The 14,271-nt window shown below is 35.1% G+C and overlaps 1 protein-coding gene across 3 annotated transcripts in view; it reads left to right on the top strand.

Annotated features, from left to right (window-relative positions):
- LOC145668359 (WD repeat-containing protein 37-like) overlaps window positions 1-13,902 on the top strand; it is a 79,693-nt gene extending 65,791 nt beyond the window's left edge. For 2 of the 3 annotated variants that reach the window (XM_081736127.1, XM_081736128.1), the window contains exon 10: window positions 3,139-4,171. In XM_081736127.1, coding sequence (XP_081592253.1) covers window positions 3,139-3,273 — 135 coding nt within the window. In that variant the 3' untranslated portion in view covers window positions 3,274-4,171. Of the gene's footprint in view, window positions 1-3,138; window positions 4,172-11,506 lie in introns of those variants that run through there. The other variant, XM_081736125.1, reaches the window with a different exon arrangement.
- The last annotated feature ends 369 nt before the right edge of the window (window positions 13,903-14,271 follow it).

The raw sequence follows: 14,271 nt of genomic DNA, 5'->3' as shown, positions 1-14,271 counted from the left end.
AGAACCAAGTTTGGTAAAGCTGGGTAACGGCTTACGCAAAATTTTATGTTCTTGCAACTAAATGATGTTGGCTTTTATTAAAATTGAGCATGATTTAGTAATAAATTTATTTTGCATTATACAAATTTGTTTAAATTATGTAATACCCTGTGAAAACCTTGTTGACCAGGCCCGCAACCAGCTACTGAAGTTTGGGGGGACATAAATATGCTAGGGGGGCAATCGTAGAAATTCTAGCTCTCTTTGTATCAATATCAGGAGAAGATTTTAAAGGGAGGGAAGGTTGGGGAAGATTTTAAACAAAGAAACTTCATTTCCTAGCCTTCTCAAGATTACAGGGGGGTGCCTACAGCATTGTGGTATGAGGGGCTAAAAAAATGGTCCAGGCCCCCTAGCCCCCACCGTAGTTGCGGGATTGTTGACGACTATGAAAGTAGATTCCTCAGTACTTTATTTCGCAGCAAAAAAAAAAAAAAAAAAAAATCACTACGTTGTATAAAAATTGGATGACTGGACGGGCCAACGTGCGAATTGAATATTTTTTCCAGGGTAGATGTATTTCACTCATATACGCACCAAGCCATCTCACACGTAAGAGAGGGTAAAAGTTATTCCTGTCTGGGATGAAAATTTTCTCCTGTAGGGAATAAAGATTTCTCAGAGGAGAAATCCCTGGCATCCCCTCGTCAATTAGCACACTAGGACGGGCCTCCCCCAAGTTATAAGGAAATCGGAGCAAAAAGCTGTAAAATGACATTTTTCATACCCTTTTTTTTTTCACATGACATATTTTCGAGTCGAGACGACAGTGAAGGGGGCGCGGTGGCACAGTGGAGCATTCACCTCCGGTGCTTGGGGTCCCTGGTTCGATCTCAGCTCGCGCCGTGTGGACTTTGTGGCAGACAAACATCGTGCTCGTGGGTTTTCTCGGGGCTCTCCCGTTTCCTTTTGTTACGCCCAGAGATGTGTGTAAAGAAATTTTGGTTGATGTTAGGGGTGTTTTAGGAGGTTGAGGAAGATTTTAAACAAAGAAACTTCATTTCCTAGCCTTCTCTAGATTACAAGGGTGCCTACAGTCAGGTTTTGGGGCACAGGTTCTCCTATGTTTTTTTTTTTTTTTTATTTTTTTAATCTTTTTTAGGAGGAGGGTTCATAATTTGTCATTGAAAGTGGAACAATCAAATTTTAATTATGCCACAATGATGCTTTTATGAACACTAAGTATAAAGGAGAACTTAGCATGAATAACATTTTAAAATAAGTAATTGTCATAATAAAGAATGGTAAATTTGGGGGGAGAACGGTAAATGGGAAGAATGGTAACCTTGACGGGAAAATGGGGACCTCTGCCTGGGTATGTATATTCTCTAGCCATTTACATTTTCTAAACATTGTGATGTATCGTCGTACGTATATGTAAGTCCCTTCTCTAAACAAGAATATTGTTGTTGATCCAAGATGAAAGCAAAAATCTTCCCATTTCAATAGTATATGAAAGACTCAATGGGAGGGACCTGCACAACACCTCTTGATGTATGCGACTGTTTGAAGGTATTTCTTTGCAAATGTACATACTTTTCAATCTAACTATATATATATATATATATATATATATATATATATATATAACATCTGTCTACCTATCTAACAACCGTTCAATTTATCATCTTTCATTCAACATTCAAATATTGTATAGAAATAAAGCTACATAGAAACGCAAGAAATGACCACGGAAATATGAAACACAACAGCGCTTCTTTCTTCTCTTTTCTTATGTTTCTGAAGCCAAAAGCTGGTGTGATATTTTTCCTCGGTCGGCAGGAATATCTTGCTTTCCGTTGTCTTTTCATGACACAGATATTTGTACTGCTATCCATCCTGCTGTCACTCACAAAGTGATTATCCGTCAACATTTACATTTCAAGCAACCACGATCCGAAGGATAGATAGAAAGATGACCGCTAGACGCGGACAGAGAGGTTCACACAGGAGTCAATAGACATTTCAACAAAAGCAGGCATTAGCTCAAAATTTGAGTGGGAGGGTTACAGCTGCGTTGCCAAGTTTTTAAAGTCGAACATGGAAGCTTTTCTACTGCGTTTTTTTCAAAATCTAAAACAAGTAGGGCATAGATATGTGTCTCCTCTAGGTCTTTTCAAATTTTGACGTTTATAACAAAAAATAAAGAAGAAAATAGTGAAAAACTTTGCTATGCTTTTTAAATGGGCCAACTTTCAAGGTTGCTAGGGGTACCTGATCACCTTAAGCATAAGTATTTTTTTGCATGTATATACACAATTATTGTTCTTGGTAATGTAAGTTGCCAGGGTCAAATACTGGTAAAAGTGTCATGTAACATCTACTTAATTTAAACAATCAAAGGTGACTCTTCTGTAAATGATCTCAGGAAGATGTAAGAGGTATTATAAGGATCTACTTAAAACAAGCATACGCAAGGTACATAAATATTTATTTTCGTATGTTGAGTAGTCTTTACTTTTGTTTATTACTAGTGTGTAAAACTCATGATTTATATAGGCGTAATGTGATATTTGAAATTTAATTGTGGGATCTCTTAAGACGCAAAATAATGCTAATACTAGTAAATACGTGGTCTTTTACTGTTTATCTCAATTTTTTTTTTATCATAAATTATGCGGTAAACTATGGTAGTTGTGAATGCTATAATGATAAAGTTGGAGAGCCAGCTGTACATCCTAAGATTTTATTCTGTTCAGTTGTACTTATTTTCATGTTCCAAATAGTTGCATCAATTAAAGGAAACGAGATTTATGTTACATATAATGTAGAAGTGAGAACATTAAAAAAGACACGTCCTCTCATTTCTAAGTAAAGAAATGAGAGGATTGTGTGTGTTCCGTGCTTTATTTGGATCGTTGAAAACTGATTTTGGAGGGAAAGTAGTACCGATTGCTTGGGGGGGAAAAAGTCGAAAAAGTAGTAGGTTGTTAGTTACCAGTATAATTGGATTTTTTCTTTCCCTTTTAGAGATATTAGAAGTGGGTAACTACCTTAGAACTGCTATGAACTTGTAAAGGAAAATATTAACTTATTGAAATAACATATCATGCAAGTGTATAATTTACACGTTTGTTCATTGATTTAATTTTATTTCAGGGTCATCGTCGAATGGTTTGTTCAGTAGCGTGGGCAGAAGAAGCGTGTAATTTATCGTGTAATTTCTTTTCTTGTGGATTTGATAGACAGGTCCTTGGGTGGTCTATACAATCATGTAAGGATTCGAAAGATTAACTTAGAGCTGCTGTAGGTAAGAAAAAGAAAGTGTTTGTCGTATAGAAATTATAAGTAAATAACCTTTTATTTTTCAAGTTGCCACGAAAATAAGTAAAGAGCAAGTTCATGTATGTATAAAAAAGTGAGAGAGTTTTTGTTGATTTATTTGTTATGTAATAAAATGTATTATTTCCGATAAACTTCAAAAAATTTGTTTCTGTTGTAGTTACTTACTATGTTGTCTCTCACAAAGCGAGAGCTTCTACATTCATAGTTGTGTATACTTTATTATTATTATTATTATTATTTATTTCTATTGTTGTTTTCCTAGTATCATTAAAAAATAATAAAAAACAGACTAGGTGTCGTGTTACTTTTTAATAATGGGGCATTGTTGTTGTTAGATTTCATCTTTAATATTCCACTTGCCTCAATAAAAGAAAGAAAGAAAAAGTAATAACACTGCTGTAATATATTGTTAACAATCATTAAATGGTCAGTTCATGTTGTATTTATTAATAATACAAGTTATTCACTAAGCTACATTACAAGTGTTGTTCTTTTGTGGAATTACTAGAAGTAAACAAAAGTTTAGTATTCTTCAGTATATGTAATGACTAACATTATAATGAAGTCTGGGAGGATGTGTTTAATTAGTAAAATCTTGTTTCAAAAAAAATTGCCCATTCATCTATTCGTTAAAGGCTTTCTACTTTCAACCACAAACCCAGTGTTTTATTAATGAAAATTGCGACAAAGGATGAAAAGAGAGAAAGTTGGTATTTATTAGGTACAAATTCCTTTATAAAAGAGGTCCTGGGTTCAAAGCCTGCTCCCGCCAAATGAACTTTGTGGTGGACAAACATCGTGTGCGTGGGTTTCCCCGGGGTTCTTTCGTTTCCTCCTACTTTCTTCATTCCACCATTTCATTCATTGCTCATCATTAGCGCCTCCCCTTTAGCCTAGCCGGCATAATCGTGGGACGTAAAACTCAAAAATTTCATTTAATTTCTTTTATAAAAGAGTTTACACAACTTTTCGAAGTGAGATTGGTGGCTTTTTTTGTTTTTTTTAACATGACTGTACTTAATAAATATGAACTACAGGTCTGTATTCCTATATTTGGTTTTTAGCGTACAGTCTTATTTTAGATTCCTAGTGGTTTAGTAAAATTTTTATTTTTAAACGTATCATTCTCTTATATTAATTGCAATTGTTATTCCGGTGAATTGTCGGATTTGCAATCAACCAAGTCGTATATTTCGGTTTCAGAATCCAGAATAGTAAGTTACACCCAACATTCAAGTGGTAAATTACAGAGTTCATGGCCAATCGAGAAATTCATTTGATAGCTCTATAAGTGTATTGTTCAGTTAGTATGATAGGAAAAATCATTTTTAAGTGTAGGTTGATTGATTGGGACTGTTGAACGGGGACGTCAGTTTGATATAATAATCAAAGAACGGTAATTCCAATCTTTACATGTAAGAAGTAAAACTAATAGTGACAGTTTAGTGTGTCAATTAAATTGCAAAAAGAATTTTACACGTGATACCCCAATAAAATAGAATTATGCTGGTCTGAAATGGCATTGCCGTGTCATTACTACGTTAGTTTGAAAAAATATGAAGTGCCCATGTATGTATAGATCATCATTCTCAGGTCAATAGCAGGAAGGTAAAATCAATGAAAACAGTAAAAGTTATCTCAGTTCCCTTCAAAACATTATAGAAAATCTTAACCATGTTTGAATTCATTGCATGAGTGATAATGATTAGGAGAATACGGAGGACAAATGATAAGAAGTTGCTAGATTAAAATTCACACACGAGAAAGAAGGAAGAGAGAAAGAAAGAAAGAAAAAAAAAGAAAAGAGCCTAAGATCAGTCTCGTGTTATAGAGACTACGTGGCTAGCTTTTGGTTGTCAGATTGTTGCATTAGTGCTGAGTCATTGTACTAAGTATTAGAAAAGCAATATTTAGAATATATATATATATATATATATATATATATATATATATATATATATATATATATATATATATATATATATATATATATATATATATATATACAGGGTGACTGGTAATTCGATGCATTCCTTGCAAGGGGACATTCTACAGGTAATTTGGAACATTTTCACTTATATGAACCGGGGGTCCCAGATCAATAGTTTCTGAGTAATTGAACATGTGTGACTTATTTTAAATTTACCTGCTAACGAGATATGCACGAAAACATTTTACCCTCACCCACTTTCACATATCGTAGAGCGATGAAATTTTACATGTGTAATTCTGCATACCTATGTAGGTCATGTGGTAATGCACAGCTCGTAACTCTGCACCGTTGCTGTGCTATACGTTCAAACGTGAAGTAAGGTGTAGTGGTATAAAATCCATTACTGCAGCTCAGAAATCAGCGTGGCAATATCGCATATGTACTTGCCCTTAGAAAATGGCTGCATGGTTGGGAAGAGATGGAATGAAGATGGTGTGCGATAAAGAGAAAACGCGAACAATGACGGATTTCATACCCAGGGTCGTGCATATATCGCCGAGATTCGGGCAGTGAACGGGAGCGTTGTTTGCCAGGAGACGGGACACCTTTTGTCAGCATGCCACGCTCTGGGATTTCACAGAAACCCGCAACGAACGCATCAGTGATGCATAATATATCCTGAGAATTGTGGTACCCTTTTCCTGGAAAGCAAGTAGTTATATCCCATGCTGATCACAAATAAAAGAGATCATCACTTTGGTCGCTCAGAGTTGAACATAGACTTCCTTTGGTGGTGGTACGTCGTCACGTTATCATTGATGGTTTGACTAGGTTTTCCCTCGTTTCCTTCACTCCCACAAGATGAAGGCCGGAATTGCATCTTCTAGAAGGCTAGGTCCAGTTCCTTCCCAAATCCTAGAGCCACCTAAAACACCGATGAGACCCTGAGGTTGGAGGTCCAAACTCTTCCTTGAGTAATTCATTTGCATAAATACATGCATAAGAACCTAGTAAAGTCCGAGTTAATATTACCTGTACCAGAAGTTCTTTGGAATGAGAGGGAGAAGAATTGAAGGGATAAGAGCTTCTGCAGGACAGATTATATTTGACAGAATAAAGGGACACGGTTTATATTATGAGAAAGGAAAAATATACGAAGATTTGGGGAGGGAAGTACAAAAGAAGGCACTGAAAGGCATCATCCACATAATACATTGTTGCCGGATGTATTGTTTTGTGTTGATTGTACTGAAGACCAAAAACGTTCTGGGTTGTTCCTGTCTGATTAAGCAGTTGAGTGTATATTACATGATAGTCTTGATACTTAAGTGTGCAAAGTTTATTGACATGTTTACGTAAGCTAGCAGTTACTGGACATATATTCGTTGGGGCAAGATCGACAGTTTCTATGTCAGTGTTTTGTTACTTTAGTACCTTATGTGCTTCTGTAATAAACCATAGTGAACTTTTCTAGTTTTTGATTTTCTTAAGAGGAACTAAGTCTAACTGCAGACTCACTGTGAATAGATGAATAGCTTCGTTTGTTCTTAATTCAACAAGGTTCAGGTAAATCAGTTCAACATGATTTATTTCACTCGAAGGCATCCTTTCTAGAAACTGTCTACTACCTAATTTCACGTTAGTTTTTCTGTAGATGAGCTAAGCTAAAGCTAACATATTGATCTTGTGAGCAATAATCAAAGCGAAAAAGGTGGTACACTGGGGGGGGATTGTGCTGACATCATAACTAGGGTTACTATTATAACTGATATTGTGCATGTTGATTATCCAAGGCCAAGTCCACGTATAAAATTGTCTATTAAATAAGTGTAATTGGAATGTGTTGTAACGTTTCTGCAATTAGTCTACAGAATCGAGAAGTTGGTCATTGTAAAGAAGTACTTTTCGGTTGACTCCTACGTCCATCATCCGTCGCTATAAATAATGTGCAAATTCTTAATTACAGCTTTTCGGTGCGGTATATTCATAAGACATCTCATGCAAAATTTTCAGTTTATATATGCACAGTTTGTGGTCAATTTTGACGTGTGCCCGTTTCTCGAATACAGGCATAATTCAATTTGCCGTTCTCAATATTTCAGGCAAAACAATGGACGTACTATTGTACAGACATCTTGCTGTACACGCTTAATATATCGGTGCATGTAGTAACCATAATTAACACACATTGCATGAACCTACCACTGTACTATATAGTATCAGTTTTCCACGCAAAATAATGATAGCGGAGAAACCTATCAATATCTGATTCTAAGTATACAGTGAATTACAGAATTCAGAAAATTTAGTTAAGAATTGCATTATTTTTGAATGTGAAAATACAAGAATCATCGTTTTGTAGCGTAGCCAGCAAATTCTTTACGCAATTTCATAAATTCTTAGTGCTTTGTTAGATTTCTGCATGTCTCGGTAACAACTTTCTTGTCCATTTTGTGCTTTTACCAAGCATTGTGATTTTTGAGTCATGGCCCATGGCACACTCACAGATTAGTCTTTGTATAAAAATTTCATCAGGTACCCGTATTCTTAACAGCTTTCCATGTAGGTATTGTGTAAGTTCTTGAAAATATTAATTTGAAATTTCGGTTAAAGATCCTTTAGAAATCTTCACAGTAGATAGCAGATTTGTTTCTGAGAGAATAATAAGTTTGCATTGTGACATTACAGGTGATGTAGAGCACATTTTACCTATATTTAGAGCTATGTCATTTCATATCGTAATTACAGTAAATACTTTCAATATTGCGTAGTAATTATTACTACTTAATTTTTACTTGAACAACTTTCATCCACCACTTACGTGTATTTAAATATCTCCCAACTTTCACATTAAAGTTCACATTAAAGCCGATTTGTTCAGCATATATTAATGTCAAATCATGTGGAAACATGTTAAGATTAATGTTTTCTAGTGATGGGTTGCAACTTTTTTTTTTTTTCGGTGTGTGTGTGTGTGTTGTAGATTCTGAAGATGTACATGACAATATCGTATTGTGATAGCTTCAGTGTTTTTCCTTACATGTCTGATAATATATTTTAAAGTAATGCAAAGTAACTTGTCTGATTCAATGTGTGTGTGATCGACAAGTCTCAGAGTGGATTAGAAGAGACTGAAATAGTGGTGTCGTCATTTCCTGTCCGTTACCAGGTGTTAGCACTGTTTTCTGTGTGATGTGTTCTGCATTTTATCGTGGCTAGATACCCATTCTTTATTGTCTTTCGTTTTTGCTTTTATGTGTTCCAAATCAGACACTTTTCAGTACCATTTTCATTGTAGTACATAGAGAGGACCCAAAAATCACTGCCGCGACGGTGAAACTATGTGTTGTCTTATCACGCCGTTTTGTAGTTTCACATTCCCCTCTGCTGAGACTGGTGGCATGGTTCCGTTATCCAGCTCTTTTAGAGGCGTGATAGTGTGATGGTTGATCTTACAAGATGATTTGTGCATCCCCCCCCCCCCCACTGCACCAGATTTAAGGCCCAATGTTAGAAGTAATTCCCGTCCTGCATAACCTCGGTGTAGCATGAGCATGTAAAACGGAAAAAATCAAGCCCTTCTCGGCCCTTGGTACAACAGGCATTCGATTCATTGGCACTCTTGAGATAGGTGTAGCCCTGTTGTATATCGTTACATTTTCTTTTTCACTGAAGTCATGTGGCAACTTTGGATGATATATTTTTTTATACTGTTTCGAGCAACATTGTTATTCCACAGCTACTACCTAGTGTTGTCAACGGAAGACAGAATCACTATAGTCAATCATAGAAGGGTGTTGATGGAAAGAAAGACAGTCCACTGCCACTACTATTTTCAGAACAAACTATTCGGACAACAGAAAACGAAAGGCAAGTCTATTTCTGTTTTCTAAACAGTAACTGAATAATATAAACTTGTAATTTGATGCGCTGTAGTAATTATTCTATATATTTAATTGGAAATGCTTCCTGTCGTGGCAGAGACTCATGCGTTCTGTACGATACAATTAAGAACGTGAAGCATTATCTTCTGACTTTATTTTAGTCATTGGACCGCGTCTTCAGAAACATGCGCTTCCTATGGTAACGTATAGAATCTGACGTCCCGTTATTCCAGTCCGTACAGGTGGCCTTAAATCTTTATATTAATAATTGTATCAGTTCTGTGTGTATTTATGGTAATGTCTTCATGTTTTGTTATTAGTGATATTTTGTATTCATTGTGCTCAATTTATTTTATTACATGTTCATATTGGTAACTGTAACTGATGGTTCCCTTTGTAGCACCCGTTAACATTTTTCTTTAATTAAAATATAAATCAACTGCATTTTCCTAACAAGCCGGCTTTTTGAGCAGGTTTACGTATTTTGATCTTCACTTCTATTTCAGACAGTTAATTCGTATATTTACTAACCGTAGTAAGCCAAATAGTTTAGTGATTTCTGTTAATGGATTTGTTTTATAGATATGTATGATACAGCAACTCATATAGTAAGTTCGAAACTTTCAAATATTTATACAGTTGGCTCAACTAGATAAAGAATATCCGTTGTCATATACGAATTGGTGAACGTAAAGTCAGTGTTAAGTTCAGTTATCCTTTCACTTCTGAGAAAGTAGCAAGTAATATGTTTTTGAAAAGGGGTCTTATGTTTCAGTTTATACTGGTCAAATACGCATTCCTGGGATGTTTCAACTTTTCTTCTGAGTTAGTGTGTTCTATTTGCTACATGATTTCAGTAACTGGAGAATTAACTTATTAACTTGGATGACATATAAAAAGTTTTAATTCATTATAATTTTGTCACCGGATTGTTGTTACCAAAATGTGTGTAATATCTCGCGAATATTCTCGATAGTCTTTTCCTACAAATATTCCATGCCTTGTAAACTGTGCCGAATACTGATATCTAAAATGCCTCCAATGTCAAATCTGTACTTTAAAGTTTGCTATTTCGTACTTGCGTATTTTACCATTAACACACCTCACCAAAAGTTTGTAATATTGTGGTATTAGGCAACATATATAGTAGCCATTTCCTAATACTGACGTAAAGAATGGAGAAGCCAGCAGAATATATACAGTGGACTCTTTTTAATTCGAAGTCCAAGGGAACACGAAAAAAATTCGAATTATCAAAAATTCGAATTATCCAACAACATTCATTTTCACATATATAACAACAAACAAACCAAAGTACTGTGCATCAAAAACATATTCATATGGTGTAGACTTTACCTTTAAAGCAGCTTATTATTTGCGTGATCGAATACCGCAAACTAACAAACGACATTGACTCCACATAATTCAAACTACGTGTACAATGGAAAATATATTTACGTACAACACCACAACATACATTGAATAGCCCAAACAATTAAACATCCAGTAACAATTTGAATATTCTGTTCTCACTTTTAAGAAGTCGTGAACCTCATTTGCTTAAATTTGATTGTTTTTGTACGCTCAATAAATCTTGAATTTCATGTATTGCGTGGAATACGATATGAGTAACATTTGGTTGACTTTATCAATAATTCATCTTAAATTTTGCAACCAATTCTGAAACAAGATGAGACTGGCACACGTTCTCTATCTTTACTTCTTACCTAACTCACCTTTATCCTTATCATTACATAGATTTTCTTTTTATCTTTTGTATTACTCTTCCCTATGGCTGCATCTGGATAACTGAAAACACGTTAAAACTGTATTTCTGTGTTTACGTCTGTTCAACATTAAAATTTTTTAACTGTATTTACTTCGAATTATCCAAAACATAGGTTCAAAAGTTCGATTTATACACGATTTTTTACTATTGTTTTCAATACAGTTTTCAAGGGGAATGGACTTCTGTTCAAATTATCCAATATTTCGAATTATCCAAGTTCTAATTAACGAGACTCCACTGTACACAGTTATATTTTGTATCATTCTGAATTAAACAAATTCAAGAGACATAAATTGCAGTGGAAGACAGTTGTTTGCACCATTCACAAACTTTAGTAATATTTCAAGTCTTCATTCGCGTTACCCAGGTAAAAAAGGAGCTTCGTGCAGGAATCAGTAGTAATAAGCTGATCATAGAAATGCTATGACGCCATGGGAACTTGAACAGCTCTAAAGGTGGTGCTAACATACAGTCGAAACGTAAAATCTGTATCGTTTGGTTTATTGTTTTGATTTGTTATTGATAGTAGACGACCAAAAATGTTCTTGGCAATCACGATTCCACTGTCCATTTCAGCGTCCTCAACCATGACATCAGGATTGATGATTCTCTAGTTGATAATTCAAACAACAAAGCCCGACTGTCCACACTGTGACTCACATTATCACAAGATGTAACGTCTTGCTGTCTTACTGGTAGGAGATAAATTGGCACGCTGAGTCTGAAGAATGGGACAGCTGGGGTAAAATCGGTTACCAGCTGGGGTAACCAAAGTCGGTTAATTTTAATGTGTGATACCCGGAACATGTTAGCTGGCTTTGTCATGGAAGGTGATTACACCTTGGTGATTGACGAAGCCAGACCGTTTCGCAGCACTGCTCTTCTATCCAACTTTTCATTGTAGAAGGTGACATTAATAGTTTGATTAGGACCTAGAACGTCTCAGTGAATTATTACCTTGATATTCTGTTACATGTTTAACAATACCTTCGTGGGATGATCTGGTTTGGACGTCAATGGCAGCGGTTCAGAACGCTAGATACAGTTCTGTGGTAATGCGTGGCTACCATTTTTGTACTTCGGAAGCAAGAAACTGCAGGTCGCGACTGACTCCTCCCGTTGATTTGCACTCAGCTTGTGTGAAACCCAGTGATTGAACTTTGTGGTGAAACCGAGCCCTTTGAGACATTTATTGACCGTTGTTCAGTGTACTAGCAAGCTGTCCACTAATTTCTCTACGATTGGCTTCGGGCTGTTTCTTATGGCGTGATATGCATCCTCTTCAGAAAAGACATCTGGATGTCCAGATCATGGTTCAGCTTAACAATCTGTGTTTCTGTTGCTGAATTTTTAACACTAGCAACGATATGCGGTATCGTCAACTGCGTGAGTCTAATTCACTTGCGAATGTTGGTGGCAGGTTGTGACCGCAGTCCTGCCTTCACCGAACTCAAAAAGTATCTGTGTCTTATGTATTCCTTATTGATCTTTGTTCCAAGTTCCAACTAGCCACTATTCTATTCCCTAAGATCTTCTCGTCTACTGTACATTGTCATTATCTTGCTCAGGATATTGCAAACTTTCTGTGAGGAGTATAGAAAGTATACTTTATTATAACTTTGCAGTAATCCGGGTAATTGCTATACTTCTAAGGGAAAGAAATCCTATATGTGACTATGCATGAATAATTTACAAAGTAATGAGCTGTGCAACTTGAAGGGCTTTCTTCTAGTAGTAATAGTTTAGGATCATCATCCTTGGAGAGGATTATTGTTCACGTGTACTTTTCTGATTTTTCAGTAAAACATTTAACCTTGAGATGAAAATGAAATTTCAGAATTGAAGTTTGTGATTGTATGTTTTAGATTCAGTATAAACTACTAGGAGAAAGAGAGAAACAAACAAACAAACACAGCGCTTCCTGGTTAAAAAAAAGTCATGTTTTTCATTTTTAATGTTTACTTCTCTCAATACTTTTATCGAATGTAACTAACTTAAAGTACTGTTTTTGTAAAACTTCACTCTTATGCAGTTAACAACGTAAACATGTATTAAATATTTCCTGTTGTCAGAATTTCTCGAACATATCAAATATATGTATATTTTTGTTCTGTGAAGTAACAATTCTTTTATAGCACTGTACCACTGCTATTTCTTGTTTAAGGTGTAGTTCTGAAAGAGATAATCAAATTGTACCTATTTAGTACGAAAGACTTGCGTTCACCCTTAATTTTTTGTAATGACTTACTGTATAGAAGTTTCAGGTGATATACTACAATTATATTCATAAAATTTGAGCACTCACTTCTCTTTCAAAACCATGGACAGTGGCCAGTGAAAATGTTTTCAGTATTCGTAATATATACTGCAATATAAATGTGATCGATTCGAATAAGGTTTTTCAGCAACAAATAGAGATTTTTATACGGAAAAATGTTAGTTTGAGTTGACAATTCCAAAGACATTAATAAAAATTAACATGTATGGAACGAGCGTTTTGCTGGCGACTGTACTATGTTCAAATCGTATTCATTTCATGTGTTCCTATAAAATGGTATCTCCATATGAAAATAGATTTTCAGGACTATGGAAATCATTATTTACAGCTCGGCGTTCATGTTTATTTGAACATTAGTTATACGCTTTCACTGTCTGTTACTTCAAGTCTGAACAATCATTACCAACTTCTGTATTAACGAAATTCCAAACTAAAATCCCCTTTTTTAGTGTCTTTTAATATAAAACACGTTTTTAGAAAGTTCAAGATAATTATATATGTATAATAGTTTGTTCATATTACGTACTATGTGTAAGATATATATATATATGTGTAGAAGTTTGTACAGTCAATGGAATTGGAATGTAAATATTCTTGTATGTATTTATAACAACGTTTGAAAAGTACGTTGTATTGCAGCTGTAATATATGATATCTATTTTTCCGCAAATAAATAATTTGATGTTTTATTTTATGTAATTGAGTATCATTCTAAATAAAATAATATAAGAGGTCGTGCTTTTATATTTTAAAGAAAGTGTTGAAAATATAAAAGCAAAACCAATGTAAGGAAAGTACGAGCGTTATTTTTTTATTATTTTTTTAAAGTAAGTGCTGTTTATGAATACCATTTGAAATTTATCATGCCCTTGAGAATGAGTGTACTTGCAGGATCGTGGCATCCTTTCTATACAGTCGGATACCATTTACATTCACAGGGTCAGTCTATATGCCTCGTGGTGTGAGGGTAAGTAGTTTAACAATCTCAATCGGCCCACCGACTGTAAAGTAAGCCAGTCAACCGATTTTTAACACCAAGAAACGTGACAGTTGTGAATATTGT

The sequence above is a fragment of the Thermobia domestica genome, chromosome 13 (genome assembly GCF_964235325.1).
Source record: "Thermobia domestica chromosome 13, izTheDome1.hap1.1, whole genome shotgun sequence".
Classification (NCBI taxonomy): domain Eukaryota; kingdom Metazoa; phylum Arthropoda; class Insecta; order Zygentoma; family Lepismatidae; genus Thermobia; species Thermobia domestica.
The sequence above is the reverse complement of the archived record's forward strand: the minus strand, read 5'-3'. Positions and strand labels throughout refer to the sequence as shown.